At 43.5% G+C, this 14,668-nt stretch overlaps 1 protein-coding gene across 1 annotated transcript in view; it reads left to right on the forward strand.

The window, feature by feature from the left end:
• Positions 1–14,668, forward strand: part of dnah6 (dynein, axonemal, heavy chain 6) — a 425,407-nt gene that overhangs the window by 300,364 nt on the left and 110,375 nt on the right. The window contains exons 57-60 of the mRNA XM_041185312.1: positions 1,270–1,434; positions 4,925–4,992; positions 10,983–11,163; positions 12,821–13,000. Coding sequence (XP_041041246.1) covers positions 1,270–1,434; positions 4,925–4,992; positions 10,983–11,163; positions 12,821–13,000 — 594 coding nt within the window. The remainder of the gene's footprint in view (positions 1–1,269; positions 1,435–4,924; positions 4,993–10,982; positions 11,164–12,820; positions 13,001–14,668) is intronic.

Consider the following 14,668-nt stretch of genomic DNA (forward strand, 5'->3'; position numbering starts at 1 on the left):
TGTTGAAGGTGGTGATATTATCTAAGGAATGTGCTAATAGGTGACATTAAGGGTAGAAAGCAGGATGAGCAAGGTACAGATAGCCCTAATGGGGGTGGGGTGGGGGGAAGGGATCGAAATAAGCTAAAAGGTAGAGATAAAACAATGGATGAAAATACATTTAAAAATAATGGAAATAGGTGGGAAAAGAAAAATCTATATAAATTATTGAAAAAAAGGGGATCGGAAAGGGGATGGAGATGGAGGAGAGAGTTCATGACCTAAAATTATTGAACTCAATATTCAGTCTGGAAGGCTGTAAAGTGCCTAGTTGGAAGATGAGGTGCTGTTCCTCCAGTTTGTGTTGAGCTTCACTGGAACAATGCAGCAGGCCAAGGACGGACATTTGGGCATGAGAGCAGGGTGGAGTGTTGAAATGGCAAGCGACAGGGAGGTCTGGGTCATGCTTGCGAACAGACCAAAGATGTTCCACAAAGCGGTCACCCAGTCTGCGTTTGGTCTCTCCAATGTAGAGGAAACCGCATTGGGAGCAGCGGATGCAGTAAACTAAATTGAGGGAAGTGCAGGTGAAATGCTGCTTCACTTAAAAGGAGTGTTTGGGCCCTTGGACGGTGAGGAGAGGGAAAGTAAAGGGGCAGGTGTTGCACCTTCTGCGGTTGCATGGGAAGGTGCCGTGGGAGGGGGTTGAGGTGTAGGGGGTGATTTCATGCATTTCATGTTCATCATGCTGCATTTCCCTACAATATTTCAGCTTCCCATTTTTTGATTGGCTGAAACTAATAAAGAATCACATCACCTTCCTTGCTCCACTTCTCTCACCAACATTATTGCAAGACCCCTCCAACTTCATATTTTCCACCTGATCCTGGTACTTACCTTTGATCCAATTAATGATGCCTCCCATCTTGTTGCATACTCTGGGCCTTAAAGAAGGAGATGTACCGATAAAGAAAAAGAGAGGGAAGGGAGACTGAGGCAAAAACAGGAAACACTGAGGCAGTTAGAAGATATATGCATGTTTCATGAGAATAACCACATTATAATATATGGGTGAAGAAATCAGATCACATTGTGCTCATTTTACATTCAGTTCAGACCAGAAAGTGGGTCTAAATTGTTGAAAATAGTACTGCTGTCATAGAATAGTGTATCCTCCAACTCACTGTGAGAAACACCTTTGTATGTCTGCAAGTATTTGTGCTTTTCACCATCACACTAAATCAACAATCATTTGTTATTTTGACTTAATATTTTGTTTTTAAATTATAGCTGAGGGAGAGCTTGGATCCATCTCTGGAGCCTATTCTTCTAAATCAGACATTTATGACAGGCGGCAGATTACTCATGCGATTGGGAGATACAGACATTGATTATGACAGAAACTTCAAATTCTACATGACAACCAAAATGTCCAATCCACACTATCTGCCAGAGGTATTTCAGATAGTTTTTTTTTTTGGCAACTTTCTTCTCCCCCCCGCCACCCCCTACCAGACCCACCCTCCACCCTCTTCTTCCTTTTACTTTAGTCATGCACAAAGCTGTTACGTTATCTATTGAAAGTATGGTTTTAAGCATTGGCAGACCCCTGGATTTTTACCTAAGTGCCTAATCTTCACCAGTGAAGCCAAGCAGTATGGATTGATAGTTATTTACACACGAAAAGACACCATACAGCTAACGCTGATCCATCCAGTGCTCAACCACCTGAAACCTTTTCAATAAGGGTTGTCAATGGTAGAAGTCCTGGCAATTTGACCATTAAGCAAAACTACCATGCAAACAAATAGTATTGAATTAAGTCATGACATCTGGATAGTAAGGCCAAGTTCATTGTACGTATGTAGTGATCTCCTCTTGGGCCAATGTGTGAAGAGTTCCTTTAAGATCATTTTCGCTTAGCCTGTAATTTGCATTTATTTGCCAAGAATTATATTTTTTCCTTTGGTGCAGCTGTACTCCAAGCAATTTGAAAATACAGAATATTAGTATTCTACCACCAATTTCTGCTCTTGTTTTTTTAAAATTAAGATTGCACACTGTGATCAGGCGTTAAATAATGCAGAAGGGCGATGGTCATCTGAGTTTGCAGAACTTGAACTTCTTAGTGGTGCAGTGTCCTTAATAATTTTCTCTAGTTTTATGTTAGAAATATCATACTGTATGAGAAAATTGAATTTAATACCATGCCTCCAATAGGTAAATTATCATTTTGTGTGTGCAAATGTATTTACAGAGACCCACTCGTTCTCTGATACTTCTTCACAATACTTGTGGTGATTCGACAATCCAGACCTCCTGGGGGGGCGGTGGTGACCATTACAGGCAGCGCATCTTGTTAAATCACTGGTGCAGAGCCATGATTTTCGGCCCATTAAAATGACTGGACAACAGTTCATGAACTTCTGTGATCTCCAAGTTAAGCTTCTAGAGAGCTTTGGATTGCGGATTCACTCCTATTGAGTGTTGACTACAATTTTAGATGAGCTTATATTGCTGGAAGCCAAGATTTGCTTGGTGTATATAATTAGATGTAATTAATATCTTTCCTTGTAAATCTGCTCTTACCACACAGTCACTTCTTGATTTTCTATATAAATCTTCCAGACATTATTCTGTTTCATAAACTCAAGAAATACATAACAGAAAATAATGGAGCAAAATGTACATTGTAATTTTTTGAAGTGTGGGAAATAAAAAAACTTACACTATTGGTGGAATCTTCCAGGCCTGCCAGCAGCGGGAAGCTTGGCGGGCAGGGAAACTTAATTTGGCATGAATCCAAAAATTAGTTTCCTGATGACAGGATGAACTTTAGCTTTAAAACCATGTCGAGCTTCTCAACAAACAGTGTCGAGAAGCCGTTTTGCATGTATGCATGCTCATTAAAATGCCGCCTCGCAAGAATCAAGCTCCCCTGCCACCAATGAGAAATTAGAATGTTCACTTTTACAACTGCACATTAGACCATAAGACATAGGAGCAGAAATTAGGCCATTCGGCCCATTGAGTCTGCTCTGCCATTCAATCATGGCTGATAAGTTTCTCAACCCCATTCTCCCGCCTTCTCCCCGTAACCTTTGATCCCCTTACCAATCAAGAACCTAACTATCTCAGTCTTAAATACACTCAATGACCTGGCCTCCACAGCCTTCTGTGGCAATGATTTCCATAGATTCACCACTCTCTGGCTAAAGAAGTTTCTCCTCATCATGTTCTAAAAGCTCTTCCCGTTACTCTGAGGCTGTGCCTTCAGGTCCTAGTCTCTCCTACTAATGGAAACATCTTCCCCACGTCCACTCTATCCAGGCCTTTCAGTATTCTGTAAGTTTCAATCAGATCCCCCCCTCATCCTTCTAAACTCCATTGAGTATAGACCCAGAGTCCTCAAACGTTCCTCATATGTTAAGCCTTTCATTTCTGGGATCATTCTCGTGAACCTCCTCTGGACCCTCTCCAGGGCCAGTACATCCTTCCTGAGATAGGGGGCCCAATATTGCTCACAATGTTCTAAATGTGGTCTGACCAGAGCCTTATAAAGCCTCAGCAGCACATCCCTGCTTTTATATTCTAGTACTCTTGAAATAAATGCCAACATTGCATTTGCCTTCCAAACTACTGACTCAACCTGCAAGTTAACCTTAAGAGAATCCTGAACTAGGACTCCCAAGTCCCTTTGCACTCCAGATTTCTGAATTCTCTCCCCATTTAGAAAATAGTCTATGCCTCTATTCTTCCTACCAAAGTGCATTACCTCACACTTCCCCATGTTGTATTCCATCTGCCAGTTCTTTGCCCATTCTCCTAACCTGTCCAAATCCTTCTGCAGCCTCCCCGCCTCCTCAATACTACCTGTCCCTTCACCTATCTTTGTATCATCTGCAAACTTAGCCAGAATGCCCTCAATTCCTTTATCTAGATCATTAATGTATAAAGTGAAAAGTTGTGGTCCCAATACTGACCCCCCCCACCCCCTGTGGAACTCCACTAGTCACCGGCCGCCATCCTGAAAAGGACCCCCTTATCCCCACTCTCTGCCTCCTGCCAGACAGCCAATCTTCTATCCATGCTAGTACCTTGCCTCTAACACCATGGGCTCTTATTTTACTGAGCAGCCTCCTGTGTGGCACTTAGTTAAAGGCCTTCTGGAAGTCCAAGTAGATAACATCCATTGGCTCTTCTTTGTCTAACCTACTCGTTACCTCCTCAAAGAATTCTAATAGATTTGTCAGGCATGACCTCCCCTTGATGAAACCATGCTGACTTTGCCCTATTTTACCATGCACTTCCAAGTATTCTGGAATCTCATCCTTAATAATGGACTCTAAAATCTTACCAAGGACCGAGGTCAGGCTAATCGGCCTGTAATTTCCCATCTTTTGCCTCACTCCCTTCTTAAACATTAAATTGCATGCATCTGGCAAGTAGACTTCTTCCGTGATTAATGGTGATTGCCACTGCATTGTCCGCTTTGGGGAGCATCTGTAAATGTCAGTCTGTGCTTGAGACTGGGTGGTGGCAATGTAAGTTGTGTGGAGGGTGATCATTGAAGGGAGGTTAGTGGGGAAGGGTGGAGCGGTAGCCAGGCCAAGATGGAAGTGATCGTGTAGGCTGTCCGGGTGTCCTTTAAGCATGGCACCCCAACCTTAAGTCCCATACAGTAACGGCAGGGGCAGCGACTTCCTGCCTGCCCCCACCTCGATGTTCACTGTGCTCTATATGAATGCATAAGCAATGAGCTGATTAGCGCAAGTTTGTGCATTTTCAGCTGTCCCATCCCCCAATGGAAATCGCTCCAACATCCGTTCCCACTGCCGAACTTAGGCTCCAGACTGGAAAATTCAAGCCTATGTGTTTAACATATGTTCATATATTTTATAATTCACCATTTAATTCATCATATAATTTTATCATTTTCCTTCAGGTATGTATAAAGGTTACCATTATCAACTTCACTGTGACCAAATCTGGCCTGGAAGATCAGGTGCTAAGGTAAAGTTCTTTGTTTTTTTGTGATCCAACACTTTTCTATCTTACAGATATATTTCCATCATTGGAATGCACCCTGAATCATTTCATTGGAATTTACTTTTCAGTAATCAATAGATGGTACACTATCCAATTCTTTTATGGGCTGAGTTCACAGTGAAGCGTGCACTGCTTTATAAAACTCATACTGTGTTGTAAGAACCAAGTAATATAAGAAGCTGGCAGGGTATTTTTCAGAAAAGCTTATTTGACTATGAGTTGCACTTGTCCTTTCAGAACTTCTGATGACTCTTAGTGGCATAAGAGCAAAACTGATTACAAGTAGAGGGTGATTTATTAAAATAGATTTCATTGTATAAAGCTTTGTAGAGTGCCCTGCTGAGAACCATAACGCATGCCTACGAAAGAGCGCAGAAATCTCCCTGAGGCAGCTCCATGCCTCAGGGAGTTTAATTTTATTAACAAAAAGTGAATAAAATATTTTTTAAAATTACTCGGACACATGAGCTGGGATATGTCTATGAATTTTATTTAAAATTTTTATTAAAGTTCTAAAGCCTTCATGAAACCTCATCCCGCCCTTAAGGTTGGAAGGGCAGCCCTGTTAATTGTTTTAATTACTATTTAAATGGCCTTAATAGGCCTTTGACAGTTTGGCGGGCACACAGCCGACTCCGGTGCGCGCCCACCGAACTGAAAATCGGAATGACGCTTGGTGATGTCAGGACACATGCTCGATGTCCCCACGTGTCATTTTTCGCATTGATGAGTGGGCCCACCCCCGCGAGCTGACCAGAAGATTCAGGCCATTAGAGCAAAAAGCAGATGTTGCAGCTGGATTGAGGGGAGGCGGTGGCATAGTGGTATTGATTAGTATTCCAGAGACCCAGGGTAATGCTCTGGGGGACCAGGACGATTGATGATGAAATTTGAACTCAATAAAAATCTGATGACAACCATGAAACCATTACTGATTGTTGTAAAAACCCATCTGGTTCACCAATGTCCTTTAGGGAAGGAAATCCACCGTCCTTGCCTGGTCTGGCCTACATGTGACTCCAGACCCACAGCAATGTGATTGATTCTTAAATGCCCTCTGAACAAGGGCAATTAGGGATGGGCAATAAATGCTGGCGTAGCCAGTGATGCCCACATCCCATGAATGAATGAAAAAAGAAAAAATTCTGACACTGCAAAACAGAGCAAATGCACATAGTTTTCATTATTAGTAGTTTCTCTAGTTTAATTGTACAAAATTAAGAATATTTCCTCTTATTAAAAGATTAACATGCTACTTTTAGGATTTCATTTTGAAAACTGCTAAATCTGAAATGACTGGTTGTGAGATGTCAGACTTCTTAATCACTCTCTATATCATCCATAATAATTCCCTGTGGTCTGGTATGATGATTTTGTTTGTAGCATTCTTTCAATTGTTTTATGCTACATCCCAGTGGATTGTCTGGTTCCATGAGATCATAACTATACTCTGATACTGAAGGCACTGCCAAGACAGTTTTATGTTTTCCTCCAATTGTTATTTGCCTTATGGAACATGACAAGTGTAGTTAGGGGAAAACATGCTCCTTATCCTGGGACAAAGGCCTTGTCCTTAAATTTCTCAGTTAGTAAAACATTAAATGAATTTTAATATACTTTTCAGTCATATTTGTATGTTCCAGAGAGCCGTGATTCAACCAATCCACTAAAAGAGCTGTAATGTTGAGGGATATGAATTTACTATCTTTTAAGCATATTCCTTTTGCCTCTGGACTTTGTAATTTTTCCGAAAATGAAAGGAAAGAAAGGATTGTCAGCTTTACAGATCTAGAGTAACCCAAAGTATTTTCCCCTTCTTTGTGAACAGTTTCTGCTGTATTCTTGTTGGCTGGACAAACACAAATAACAGAGAAAACCTTTCTGGAAATCCCATTTTCATATTTTTCCCTGTCAGGAAAATTATTACATAGGGAACATATCTAGATATCTGAGTGCGATGTCTCAACTTTGTATAATCACTTTCTACATTAAGTAAAGGGACTGTTGCTTTAAGTGAGAACAGTTGTATAGAGACAATTCTTAATTGTCTATAACTAAATATGAAAAAATGAATTTATGCTATGCTGACTTCTGCCATTCTTTATAGATTATTTTCAGTAACTATGGGTATAATCGCCCCAGATTTGCACTAAGTGTGCTAGTGGACGTGAAAAAAACATTTTACTTGCCAGCTGCAGTGACGGATTTTCACATCGTATTGTCCCCGTCCCAGTGCGTCCCACCTCATTAATAACGCATTCATGGGAAACACTCAGAATCCCTGGCAGGCGGGCTTGGCTCACTTTGCCCACCGTGCCATGACCTCAGTGTTTCCTCGCTCTGGGTGACATATTTAAAGCGCACCAGAGTGCAGCCTGCTTCATGTATACAGAGCAGGACTGCTCCAGGTGACAGATGGCCCCGAAAGTAAAGGTGATGGCAGCCCTCAAATTTAGTGATGCTGCTCTGGGGTGCATGCTGGAAGCAATGGAACGCTACCGCCAATGTCCTCTAACCTACTTTGGCCACAGGAGGTGCACCAGAGTTACCAATCCGGCCTGGGAGGCAGTGACAGTGACGGTCAGTGCCACCGGAGCACAGAGGATGTAAGCTATCCATTGCAGGAAGATGATGAATGCTCTCCTCTATTCCACCAGGGTAAATCAACAACCTTATCACTCTCAACACACATGCTCCCAAACCCATCACACATCTACAGGAATCTCACACCTCAAGGGACAACATCAATAACTCTCACACATCCTCACATCTCCATCAGGCTCATATCCTCCAGAGCTTGTGTCTTCATCCCGTCCATGGCTCAGCTCACCACACATGCAGTGCCACGTGTGCTGCTCACACTTTCTCCATCTATTTTCATGCAGGAGAAGCTGGCTCACAGCAGGAGAGAGAGGTCCCAGGCCAGGAGTGGAGTGGCCCACGTTAGGTCCCTCAGTCATTTTGAGGAGCGTACTATTGCACTGACTGGTGAGGACATGGATCATGCCTGTGGCGACGGTGAGATTGGCGGCTAACATCCACCCCGGTCCAGCAGACCATGGAGATGCACGCAGACTTGCACTCAATCATGGTAGCCATGGGTGAGTTCCTGCAGTAGCAATGTGAGGGGGTAACAGAGCACCTTGAAGCCCCTCCAGGTGCTCCTTCCCCTCAAAGAGTCAGGTCAAGGCCCTAGGCCACTCGAAGGGAGGAGGAACGGAAGCTGGTCACCCCTGGGTCACCCACTCAGGAACCTCTTAGACTGAGTGCTCCCTCCAAGTACACTTTGCCTGTGACCCCCTCAACCTTAACCTCTGTCACTGCAGAGGGAGAGACTGGCCTACAACAGGACAGCTAAAGCAAGCTGGGACCCTCAAGGCCTTGGCTTTCCAGAGGACCCATGTCAATGTCATCAGAGGCAACAGGGCCAACCTTTGGACAGGCTGACTCCACACCTACTGCGGCTGTATGGGCAGCACCTAGAAGAAGTGGTAGGCCTAGAAAAGTTAAGAAACTCTGATCGCAAGTGACTGCACAGTTGAACACATTTTGTCACTTTATAATCTGAAAATATATTCACTTTCACTGAATAATGTGTAATGGTGTCTTTCAGCTTAATTTACAGGCTTTGCGAGTCCTCCCCCGCATTCCCCCCACTAGCAGTTTGGTTGCACGCAGCTGGCCCATGAGTGATTGTGTGTGCGTGTGTGTGTATGTGTGTATGTGTGTGTGCGCGCATGCGTGTCTGTGTGCATGCATGTGCGCATGCGTGCATGTGTGGCAGGGCCTTTTGGAGCCTCGTGCAAGCACTCTCCCACGCATGCAGAGCCTTCATCCATCACACTCATCTCACTGACCTGAGCATTGTCAATGCTGCTTGCTGGGGTCCTCATTTGGTTGTCCATCTGAGTTGACCTGCATCTCTGTCAATCAACTCACTGATTACACTCCCCGCACTCCCATACAGCACCTGTACCCATCCAACAGGAGGCTCCACTCACTTTTGATTTGAGAAACATGGTAGTCATTAAGTTTCTGATCAGCTTCCATGTCCTTTCTCCTCCCCCTGTCACCCATGTCCTTTCCCAATCACAGACCCCCGGTATCACCTTCCACCTCCCCACTGTTACCCGACAGCCCAAACCCTTGTCACTCCAGGATGTCCAAGTGAATGTGCACATTCACTACATTCCTGAAATTCCCACCCCCATCCACATTGACCTCCTCAACTTCCTCCTTTCCACCCCCAGGGTCTGTGTTTGCCTCTGTGTCCTCAACAACCACCCTCGCTACCCCTTCTTCTGGTGCAGATGCACCCTCACCCTACCGCCTCCCTCTGCCCCGTCTTACACTCACCATTCCCTCCTACCATACCCGGCCTGAGTTTGCTGCTCAGGAGTCATTCATTGACTCCACAATCGCCTCCCTTGCATTTTCAACTGGTCATTCCATCCCCTTGCTCTTTCCTCCTTCCTCCATCCTTACTCCTTCCCCCCAACTTCCTCCACCCCCCAGACATCCTCCTGCCTCTGAATTCCCTCCTCCCCTGGGCACCTTCCTTCCTCATAACTCCCTCCTTCCCATAGACATCTTCTCTCCGCTCTGACCTCTCCCCGCTCCTAACTCCCTGCTTTCCATGGACACCTTGTTCACCCCTTACACCTACCTCCCCACTTGCAGTATTCTCCCCCATTACACCCTCCTCCCGCCATATCCTCACTTCCCCATGGACACCTCCCCCCCTCCGAACCCCCTCCTCCCCTGGACACCATTCCCCCTCTGAACTTCCTCCTTCCCCTGGACACCTTCCCTCCCCCTAACACCCTCCTTCCCATGGACACCTTCCCCCTCCAAGCTGCCCCTGTTCCTAACTCCCTGCTTCCCCCAGACACCTTCCAGCCCCCTTACACCTACCTCCCCAATTTTCAGCACACTACCCCATTACACCCTCCTCCCTCAATACTCCCTTGTCCCCCATACCCCTTTCTCCCTCCAGACACATTCCTTCCCCTTCCTAACTTACCCCCCAACACCTTCATACCCCCCAACCTCAATTCCCCGACACCTTCGTTCACCGCTCCCAACCCCTGTCCCCCGACACCTTTGCAGCGCACTTCTAACATTACCAGTCCCCTGGTACACATTCCTCTCCCACTCACACCTAAATCTTCCTCTTCCACCCTCCCCAGTTCACAAATCATCCATACCAGCCCATGGAGAGGTCCGTGACGTTCCGAAGCAGGCCCAAAGCATGAACGGAGACAATTGAAGATGGTGCATGCCCATGGAAAACTCCATGAACGTCAGAAGCCTCAGCAAAGCGAAAGCTGCTGCGTGGAGACCTCCCACCTCCTGAGAGCCACTTCACAGCAGACCCATGTCCATGAGGATCCACCCAGCATGCAAGGCACGTGTTCCTCCAATGTCTGGTAGCTATAGGACTCCAGCATCATCCTCTCCTCGGACATCTGCGATCAGAGCAAGGCCCTAAAGCTAAGTCCCGACTTCTACACATCGCACTTGTCCAGACGTGTTGTGGGCTGGCGTGTCTTCCTGCTGGCGTAAAGGTAAATTGAATTTGTGCCAGCCTCCCGTGGGATTTGCGATCTGCTAATCCTGCTGCAATTTCACGTCAGCGTGAAACCTATTTTTGGCCTTTGTGCCATATTGCCTACTCACTCCTGCCATGATGCCCGCCGTCAATGGGAGTGGATGATTCAGGCCCATGTTGAGAAGGAAAATTGGTGTTAGGAAGCAGAACTCATTCATATTGTCCATTATTTCTTGTGAGCTGCCTCTTTCCTCTCTTTAGAGATGATTTATGATAAATAGCTTGGGACAAGTATAGCCCTATTAATATAATTACATTTCACATGCAAGCTGGCCTTTCATTTAAACAGCACTGCATTGCATAGTATGCTGTTATTTAGTTGTGACAGTGTGATCCTTTACAGTGACGTTGTGAGAATTGAGAAACCTGAACTTGAGGAACAAAGAAACCAGTTGATTGTTCAAATCAATGCAGACAAAAATCAGCTGAAAGCTATTGAAGAAAGAATCCTGAAGCTGCTTTTCACTTCAGAAGGCAACATTTTGGATAATGAAGAATTAATAAATACCCTTCAACAGTCAAAGGTAATTTGACATATAAGACACATTTTGTTTGCTGATGAAAAACATTCAAGAATAACTCTCAAAGCCGAAGTGAGAAAAACTGGGGCAGTTCCAAAAAATATTGAATTCCTGTTCTCAGCTATGCCAATACCTCCACATTTCAAGTGATTCATGCTCTCTTTGAGAGTTTTGCATTGCTTTCTTCACCTTGTACACATGCCTATGAGCTTTAGTAATCCCTATACTTAATTCCCCTTACTGAAAATGATAGTTTTCCACTGTCGATCTGTACCAAAAAAAATTAGAGTTTTGAGTGTCACAAAGCTGATCAGTTGTTTGAGGAAATGAATGAATCCCTTTGTGACTCTCTATTTGCATACTATTTCATTCCAAGAAAGATAGAATGCAAGGAGACATATGTTTAAGAGTAATTAGATCAGAATGACAGCAGTCAGGAAAAAACAACCCTCCACTGTTCGCTCCAAGCTATTTGCATAATTTGATGGACTCCAGATCCAGAACTGCCCTTAGTTGGACCTTGCACCTAAAAAAATTAAAGACTGGAGCTGTGTCCAGAGTGGCTCAAAACATCCTAGTCGGTTTGAGGGTGCGTCTGGGGTTAAAACTAAGATCAAAACAAAAGCAAGGTATACAGATGCTGAAAATATGAAATAAAAATAGAAAGTGTTGGAAATACTCAGCAGGTCTGACAGCTTTTGTGGAGAGAGTAACGGAGCTAATGTTTCAGGTCAAGGGTCAGAATATTTACCTTCATTTCTTTGTCCTGCCCTTAGGATTCATGCTGACCCTTCGATCGGCAGAATTCTCAGGAAGGCTAGCTTCTTTAGGGGGTCTTCTGCATTGGGATACTCAATGAACAGATTGAAAGTAAGAAGTGGCAGGATCCAGGAACTGCCACCTCCCATCATTTAAAAACATTTATACTGGTTAGGCACAGGCTCCAATCTTTCTTGTGGAAAATCCTTGGACAGAGACCTGTTGAAATGACTCACTGGCACTTTCCCCTGTCATGCCTGTCAGACAAGTACAGGCAGAAGAAAGTCCCGCTTAATACACGTGAGAAGGACCATATATACAAGAATATTTTATAATGAATCATGGGCATATTCCTTCTTCCTTACCAGTGGACATATTGCTCTACCTGCCGAAATATGCTAATAAATCAATAGTAGAAGGGGCAGAGACAAAAATGTATATATATATTTAGAAGTTTTGGTGCAAGTTGGGAGAAGAGTAACCAGAGAAGTTATAAGGCAGCTATGATCTGAGATACAAAAATGAGCTGGCAATTAGAAGGAAATTTATGAATCTGCCCTGCCAGGGAGGAACTATACCCACTGGAAGCTTAAATCAGAAACTGTTAAATTGAAAATGCCATTAATTTTATTTGTCTGAAAACTTTAGGCCAGTTTTTGATATGTACTGCTGTCAGATGAGGCTGCCCACTAAGAGTATTGGAACATTAGGAATAGGAGTAGACTATTCAGCTTTCTCTGTGATTCAATTAGATGATTACTAATTAGATCACTAGCAGTGTGGACTCAGAAAATTATCCCTTAATTTTATAGCTACAGGGACACCAAAAGAAATAGCTACATAATTTAAATTATTATGCATTATTATTCCGGGAAATTAATTTAAATTTGCTTTTATATAGGTTACCTCAGGAGCTATCAAAGTCCGGTTAGAGGAAGCTGAAGCCACAGAACAGAAAATTAATTCTGCTCGTGAGAAATATCGCCCTGTGGCTACTCGTGGATCCGTTATGTATTTTGTTGTTGCTAGTTTGTCTGAAATAGACCCAATGTACCAATTTTCTTTAAAATACTTCAAACAGGTTTGACATTTTTATTACATAACATATACAAAATACAATGTAACCCATTTAGCACTGATGTCTATTGTTCGAAATAACCGGTTGTCCGGAAATTTGTCCGGCATTGTTTTGGTATAGTATTGCTGAAAAAGAGACTTTTTTTGTTGAAATTTTTCATCTTGCACTCATCAGGACAATTTGCAAGAAACTACCAATGTTAGGGGAAACATACTGTATGAGAAGAGAGTGCTGATTGGTTGGCAAGTGGTCTTTGATTGGTAGAGGTGTTGCCATGGAGAATGTACCACTTGATGGTGACTAACAGATAACTGCCAAGCATTGTTTAAAATATAAACTAGGCATGAAATACATAGGTCCCTGTTCTTTGCAGACAGAAAGAACATATGCACACATTGCACCTGTTTCAGCTAAATAAAATAAGTGACAGCCATTTGCAGGTTCATTCCCCAGGGCAATGTCTTGACCAATTAGATTCAAGCTGCCTGGTTTAAATTTCAAACAATGCTTGGTTATCTGTCAGTCATCATCTGGTGCATTCTCCATGGCAACACCTCTACCAATCAGCGTCCACTTTCCAACCAATCAGAACTCTCTTCTCGTACAGTATAACTGTGTTGTTTCTCCTGACATTGGTATTTTCTTGCGAATTGTCATGATGAGTGCAAGATGAAATGCTTTGACAATTTTTTTTTCTTTTTTTCAGCAATACTCAAGTTCTTTACTACCAAATGACTATTTAGTATAGTACTCTTGGAGCGGCAACATGGAAGATACAGTATTTGGAGAAGTAAAACAACTTTCATTAATATTTTATAATGTTTTATCACTGTTTCATGTTTCAGGTAAACCTTTTTATTACAGTATATTCCAGTTCACACAATTGAGGTTAGGCATTCTAACTGCATTCTGTAAACCAGAAAATTCTGGTATTCATTCCGATGCATTCAGGAGTGGAGGGGTTACAGTGTACATGTGTTTGTGACCCATATTTTAAGCCTCACTCTTTAATGTTAAATAACTTATTTTCATTTTTGATATGTTCATCATTCTTTTTACAAATATGTTTCTCTTTTGAAAACATTCTGGTTAGCAGATCTGAATCATGGCAGCAATGGGGAGACCTCAATGGACTCTGGACTCCTGGCTTGAGACAAGGCAAAGTCAAGTTTCCTGCCCCTGACCACTAAATATTTGTAACAAACAAAACCTACTATCATTTTGATCAGGAAATATTCTAAGGAATATTAAATTATTTGTCTCCAATCACTTCAAGAAAAGTGATGCATCACCAGTACCAACATCTGATCTGTGTCTACAAGATGGATGAAGCAGGACATGTGATGGCACAGTGATGCTCCTTGATATTCCATTTTGCTGCTTTAAACCAAAGGAACAATAGAGTGGTCCATTGTCAATTATTCCTATACTTACATTTATTGTGTTAGGCACTGCAATATCTAAGCAACCAACCTGGCACATAGACCATTCTGATGGACAAGCTACTTGGCCAATGAGCCCAGCACTGCCCCCCACCCCCCCAACTCCTCCCCCCAACCCCCCTCCCCCCCTCCCCCCCCACCACCCTTAGAGCATGGGCTCTGGTGCTTTGCCCCTAGTACACCCCCTCTCCTGGGCCCATCTCTTCATTGAACCAGGGCTGATCGCTTG

Source organism: Carcharodon carcharias, chromosome 4, assembly GCF_017639515.1.
Source record: "Carcharodon carcharias isolate sCarCar2 chromosome 4, sCarCar2.pri, whole genome shotgun sequence".
Lineage (NCBI taxonomy): Eukaryota > Metazoa > Chordata > Chondrichthyes > Lamniformes > Lamnidae > Carcharodon > Carcharodon carcharias.